The 7,403-nt window shown below is 41.8% G+C and overlaps 1 protein-coding gene across 1 annotated transcript; it reads right to left on the bottom strand.

Moving 5' to 3' along the window:
* Positions 1 to 451: 451 nt before the first annotated feature.
* On the bottom strand, positions 452 to 1,348 carry TAS2R1 (taste 2 receptor member 1). The gene has a single exon (XM_077749415.1). The coding sequence runs from the start codon at positions 1,346 to 1,348 to the stop codon at positions 452 to 454; it is 897 nt and encodes a 298-aa protein (XP_077605541.1).
* Positions 1,349 to 7,403: the final 6,055 nt, after the last annotated feature.

Below are 7,403 nucleotides of genomic sequence, written 5' to 3'. Positions count from 1 at the left end.
GGAGCAGCTGGTCCTTTCAGGATACATCATCTAGATGAGGCGTCAGACGCACAGTGAGCCCATGGCATTCATGCACCTTTCTGACATCACAAGTTCAAACCTCCTTTTCTTTTTCTCTAAACTGCTTATTTTGAGAAAATTACTGATTCACGTGCATCTGTGAGAAATAGCACAGATAGATCCCTGTAGCACTTACTCAGTCTTTCCCAATCAGGTAACATCTTGCAACATGATAGGGGATACTGACATGGGTGCGATCTGCCAGTGCATAGATTTGAAAATCAAGGTAACCCTTTGAAAAAGGAGCAAATCCACAAAAATATCTCAGGCTGGACAATCAGTCCAAGTTTTGTGTAATTATGAGCAGACTGCTTTCTTCAACTGAAGAAGGTACGGCAGGCATCATCTGCTCATGAAACGGCAGCTTCTTCGAATGGATCAAAGTTCTTTCTCACTGACAGCACTGTCCATGGAGGAAGAACTTCTTTGCATTTTGTTTCAGTTTAGGATTCCCTGAAATTAAGATAATAGAGTGTCCCGAGGGATATGACCCAAACACCAAGATACAGAACAGAAACATGAGGCTTCTGAGCTTAAAAATGTCAGAAGAGAGTAAAGCAGCTGTCATGTAGTGGGAGAGGTAGAGGACCAGGAAGGACAGAATGGACAGAAGTGCACTCACATGGACACCTGTGCTACCATCCCTGGTGCCCATCGCTGTGTTTCTCATCTGCCAGGTGTGTCTCCCCAGGGAGAACATGAGGAGCAGAGTAGAAATGAGGAAGATAACGAACGGCACTGAAAACCTAGCAAGAAAGACAATCTGTAAAGCAGATGTTTCTTTGATTTGAGTTGTTGCGTTTGGTGAGAAAAATCTCAACAAGACTTCTTGGGAAAGAGCCCATGTTTGCTTGCTGTAGACAGCAAAAGGGATGGATGCAAACAGCAGAGACCCGATGATCAGCCATGGCACCAACTTGGATATCCTCATCTTCAACCAGAAGAAGAGTGGGTGAGCGATGGGGGCAATCTTGGCACAGTAGAAAACGCCGAGCCAGGTGGCCAACCAAAGTCCCACTTCATTTACAAACATGAAAATTACAAAATTCTTAACAAGTGGGGGGAAATCGAGCAAGGAGAGAACAATCAGATTAATGTAGAAGATGATTGACTGCAGACAAATCCTGGAAATCGCCAGGCAGGAAAGAAGGAGATTCAATGGAATCATCTTTCTCTGCTTGATCAACTCCATGCCATTCACAACCACAATGATGCCATTTGCTAAAACCCCGATGAGAAATTGTATCACTGCAAAAAGAAAATGGATAATGAGGTAAAAGTCTAGCATTTTGAGAAGAAAAAAATCAGTTACGTAAAAAATTGATATAGATTTTTGGACATTTAAGATTATTCTAGTATCCTATTTTTCTTCAACTAGACTAGATGCCCTTTGGGGAACATGACTCTGACAATAAAGGCAATGAGACAGGAAGGTGGTGTCCATTTGTTTATATCACCATTTTCTCAATTTGGTTCCTAGGCAGTCAAATAAGAAAGAGATACTCCTGCAATAATTTGCTTCCTGGTGATAGCTTTTGCATTTTCCAGATCTACTTAGCTTTAGACGTCATCACAAGCAAATGGTGGAAGCAGACACCTTCAGGGCTGGGAGATGGGCTCCTCTACTAAAGAATCAGTGGAGGCCCCTCAATTCTTCAGCTCCACCATGAATATTGAATTGTGCCTGCATGTATAATTCTGCTTCATGTCAGCGAGGCATTCTTTAAAAAGACATGTCTTCAAAATGATTGCTTCTGCTACAATGACGTGGAACAGTCAGCAACAGAGGACTCCTGAGTAGTAGTTATCCAATGTGCAATGCCTCAGGGATTCAGGACCACTGAAAATATAAAGCAGTTATAGAATAAAGTATATGTGATAGAGAAAGTAAAAAATTACAGAGACAAAGGCATTAGATTTCCACATATACGTATAGAATCAGTCAAAAGCCTAAAGGAAGGCAATGTACCACTGAGAGAATCACTCAGCACCATTCACACTCATAGCCATCTGCAGGATAACATAGGGTCTGAAACCTTCTCCCTGTTTTTTTCTTTTTTTCAAAACTATGAGATCTTTCATGACATGATCAGGGGAAAAGTACTTTAAGAAAAGAGTACCTGATTCCATTTGTTATAATTGTTTGACCAGTTTTGGAGAAATTAAATTAGCCTTTATTAACATGTATACGTACAGGTGTTACACTAACGCAGATTGTCTCAATCTCCACACTGTTGACATTGTGGGTTGGATGATTCTTTGTTGGGGGGGGGTGCCCTGTGTGCTGCAAGATGCTATTACCCGCTAGATGCCAGTAGCACACTCCACTCCCCAGGTACAGCAACCAATGGTGCTTCCAGACATTGCCAAATGCTCCCAACATGGCCAGACACCTTCCAGTTGAACACCACTGTCCCAGATATCGGGATGATAAAGGTGAATGGAACATGGTTTCAATCCTCAAGACATTCAGAGATGGAGGGCAGAGCCCACCCCATGTACAGTACGATCTAAAACAAAGTTATGTATTTGGACAATTCAGTAACTCAGTACAAGCATAAAGTGGGGAACAATTTATTACACGTTGGGGGAATTGAAGCTTTTTCAACATAGCACTTGACCATACTGTTCCCAGCAGATCTCCTAATGAGGCAGGTCTTTGTGGATACATTTCACTTTGTCCAAAGGTACCATAAGGGATACTTAGGATGAATCTTACGATTAGAAAACATTAGTGGTGAGGATAAATCTCTAGGTTACTTTATCCCCTTCCCTGAATATGGAACATCTGTGCAGTGTGGGACTCTACTTCGTTCTCATCACGGCTTCGATGAGATGAAGGGAACAAACAGGAACATCATCAAAGAGGCATCGAGGGAGCCAGTTCCCGAGTGGATTCTATCAAAATAGATCCCGATTCAAGCATGACCATCAGGATAAATCTTGTTCCTCTCCATCAGATGGAAAGAAGAACGTCCTTTAAAAATACTTCCTGGTTGTTCATTCTGAGAGCTGGAAAAGCAAAAACACAAGGGCCTCCGCCTATGAAACAATGAAGCCAAGAACTCTCAAAAGAGCAGCAACTGCTATTTCCTTGGTTCTCAATCAAACCTCCGTGCTGCGGCCTCGTCACTCTGTGACCTGTGAGACTCAGCTCTGTGAGGGCATATCGGGGCTTTCTCCTCACCCCCAACCCCATTCATTCCTTTGGTATCTGGCATATGGTACCTTTGTGAAGTAGAACCAAAGTAGGTTATATAAGGCTCTTCATAACAAAGGAAAAGAGAACTAAATGTTACAAAGTCATCTTGAAAGAGAGCTTTTGTTTTCCGTCAGTTCCTACAGACACCGGGTCAGAGGACCACCGTTTAACTTTTCCTTGTTGCCCCAGTGTGGTGGCAACATTTATGTACTGAGCCCTTCATCATGGTTTGGGCACTTCAGTATTGCAGAAAAGTCATGGTGACACAAGAAAAAGGGTGGACAAAAGTTGATTCTGAGTCTAAAACAGCAGTCCAGTCTCAGTACCGACACCAAACTGCCAAAGGTAGCAGAGGTAATACATGGTCCACCAAAGACTTAAAGGGAAAAACTCTATCTAATTCTATTTATTCACTCCCGCTTGTCTTATGGATTGTAGCCTCTTGAGGGGATATTTGATTCTCAAATATTCTATTACAATTTTTGTGAGAACTAGCTTGCAGACTAGAGGCAATCCTTCATGGAGAGCTTCATTTCATGTAGGTCTTCTGACATGGAAATCCCATGAAGTAAAATATAAAAATTTATGAAGCTCAGGCTACATTTATTTCATTAAATAATTTCCATCATCCATGTCTTCAGTGGTCACGCACAAAGGCTGCTGACACGGGCTTCCACCTCGCCGGAGACCGGCACTTCTTATGCGGAAGGAAGGCAGAATAAAAGATGTCTGATCCTGGGAGCACAGCTTTTATGTGGCTGCTAAGCTGATCCCATTCAACCCCAGGAGGCGCTGCGTGTCGGTGCCGATGTGGAGGCCTCTGAGGTGGTGTTACCCAGCCTTCCCCTTGGATTCCACCACATCAATCAAGATAACCATGGCCTTGGTCATGCTCTCGTGCTAAGAGAGACTGAACTAAGTATTTTAATGAGCAACCCAACAACCCAACGAAAGAATGAAAAGGTCCTAAATACAGAACCCTCTGCGTCTTTTAAGCTGTTTGTTTCAGTGAGAAGGACACGTCAGAGAATTTCTGGTTCTGAGATGAAAAACGTACATGTCTGGCCTCACCTGTCAGTCATTGGCTTGAGATGGTGACAGTTTTACATGGACAAATGGCTCGGAACAGATGGAAAAAGTCCCGATGTGGAGAAATTCACATGATGATTACCCCGTATTACCCTGATTAAATCCGCTCGCTAGCACTCATCTGTAATGAGCAATCATTAAAAGAGACAACACTAAATATTCTCGAGATAACTGACAGGCGGAAAGAGTTGCTTATTTATATTCAAATCATTCAGCTCCTCAAAAGAAAGTGCAATTTTTTTCACACGCAGTTAGATTGACAGTGGCAAGCTTTTCACCAGGTAGAAGGCTATAATGATCATCTTTCTGCCTTCCAGGGGCACACGGACATTTACTTTGAGATTAGACTCATCATGAAAGTGAGTGATAGTTTTAATACCTTTCCCAAGTGGGTGTTCCCACTTCTTCCCAAGGGAACAATTCCTGCTTTAAGGAGCCTGTGCATATATTAACATTATTGTATATTTAATAAGATCGTTCAGATAAGAAAGAAATAGACCCGGGGCAAACCAGTGCAGACATCCTTGCCTAATCTTCCCTGGAACAGAGCTCAGTCCTTGTAAAGCCTATATAGAATTTACTGTATCTGAAATTCACAGCAGTTTGGTTAAAAAGCTCCCGACTCTTTCAGACTAATCATTCTTTAAATCTATTCATTTGTTTCTCTCTACTTAAATTTGCAGTTGATCTTCTGGACTAAAATTTTTTTGTTTAATGTTCAGGTCACTCCCATGTACGTGTCCCTTCTCTTCTTCTACATATCCTGGTCATATATTTCTATGCTTTTCCTTACTCTTCTCAGTATGCTGAAATTTATTTGCATGACAGCAAATAGAATCATGGTGCAATGTCATTATACGTTGAATTCAGGTCCTACTGAATGTAAAGAACTCTACAAACAAGAATCCTTTGTTAGTTACAATGTGGAAAGGGAAGCCAGAGATGCTTGCACATGCATCCCGCAAATAATCTCGAGCCCTCATGATTTTCTCTTCAACTTGAAAGTGAGCTGTGAAACTTCCAATCCTTCCCTCCCTTCTTCTTCCCCTGTTTTCTCCCCTACCTTCCTCTCTCTCTCTCCTTCTCCCTTCCTCCTTTTCTCCATATGTCAACACATATTTACTGCATGTGTTATGAAATAAGGCACTATTCCAGCATGGAATATCTAGTAATGAACAAGATAGTCAAAGTCTATCATCTCTCTGAAATTACATTTTGGTAATTTGGTGGGGAAGAGGAAAATTAAGCAAGTAGAGAAATAAATACTTCTGGGTAACACAGAGAGATGCTATTTTAGAGAATGTGCTCAGAGGAGGTAAATTTTACTAGAGAGGGGGTGATGATCATTGGAAAGAGAACTGAATGAGAAGGAATCGTCTCTGGATGTCTGGGAGATGAACACTCGGGAGAGGGCGGGAGATGGCAATGTCCTCTTGAGTCACAAGAAAGAAAGAAAGAAAGAAAGAAAGAAAGAAAGAAAGAAAGAAAGAAAAAGAAAGAAAGAGCTTTAAATGTTCCAGGAAAATAAAGGACCAAACTTTGCAGTTGTTGGAGAAGCATGAGCAAGGGGAAGAAGCCAAGGAGAGGAGAATGGAGGGGCAGGAATGGCCAGCCTGTGGAGGGCTGTGGGTCACAGTAAGAACTAGATTGCATCCTCAGTGTGACAGGAAACCATCATAAGGCGCGCGCGCGCGCGTGTGTGTGAGTGTGTGTGTGTGTTAGTAGGGGGTTTGTCATAATCAGATCTATGTCTAAAACATTTGCTCTGGCTGTTGTAAAACCCAAAACAACACCATTTACTCTGGATGACAGACTTGGGGGTCAGGAAAAGGTGAGAGTGGAGACGGGAAAACCAGTCCGAAGACTATTGGAGACCAAGCAAGGGATATTGTTGGCTTAAATAAGATTGGTGGTACAAGGTAGAAAGAAGTGTCTGGATTTGTAACATATTTTGAAGGTAGAACCAGTAGGGATTTCAGATGGCTTTGATAGGGAAGGAGAAAAATAAGAATTACTCTTGGGTCATTGGTCATTGGCATGATCTACTGGTGAGTGATGGCACCATTTTTCAAGAAAGGAGAGGTTGGACGAAGGTCCAAACCAAGAGCTCTGTTGTAGATATATTCTGTCCAAGGTGCCCATTATAGGTTGAGGAATTATTAAGCAGTGAGTAAGAAATCTGGAATTTGGAGAGTTACAAAGGCTGGAAATACCCATTTGGAATTTACTTGCATATAGATGGCATTGAACGCCATGAGACTAGATAAGATTATCTAGGGAAGAGATTGCCACGGGAGTGTCTGAGCACTATTAATAAGAAACAGAATAGTTTGCACATTTGTGTCACCCTGACTGTCCTGTCTGATGCCATCTCTTTGTGGGAAAAAGCCCGATGAAAGCAGAATACATGAGTTAACACTTGTTTCCCTGAAGTCAACACTACCAGTCATGGTATCCTAATCTCTTTATATATGGCTGATTCTATTTGCTGTTTCACTTAGAAATTTCACTTCTTTATTTATAAGGCAGATGGTCTGTAGATTTTTGTGGTGCTCTATTTGATAAATTTGATTATACATGTTATCCTGGGTCTATCACGAAATTGTGAAGCTTTTCTTATTTTCTATGCACCAGAAAATTTAAATAGCATGGGAATTATCTGTTTCTTGGGGGATGGGAAGTATTCACAGTGAAAAACTCTGAGGCCAGGGGCTTTTAGGAAGGGGCAAAATACTTCCCATTTATTTAGTCCTTCAAATGCTAAACCGTTGGCGGACATTGTCTCTGTTGGCCCTTTTGACAACTCTATGCAATCAATATTCTCTCCACTTTAGAGATTATTAAATTGAAGTGCACAGGGGATTGGAAATCACCCTCAGGCATGCAAGTAAAGCATAGCATTTCCAAGATGCGGACCGCAAGCTGACTTCAAACCCCATGTGTGTCCTTAACCAATCAGCACCACTGCCTCTCATGTTAACACTTGTAATAATAGTGAAAATTCACATGGCTTTGCGTGAAGACTGGACAACTGCTTTTTTCGCACACATAC

Source organism: Crocuta crocuta, unplaced genomic scaffold (genome assembly GCF_008692635.1).
Source record: "Crocuta crocuta isolate KB4526 unplaced genomic scaffold, BGI_CrCroc_1.0 scaffold89, whole genome shotgun sequence".
Classification (NCBI taxonomy): Eukaryota; Metazoa; Chordata; class Mammalia; order Carnivora; family Hyaenidae; genus Crocuta; species Crocuta crocuta.
This window is presented reverse-complemented; position numbering and strand designations above follow the sequence as displayed.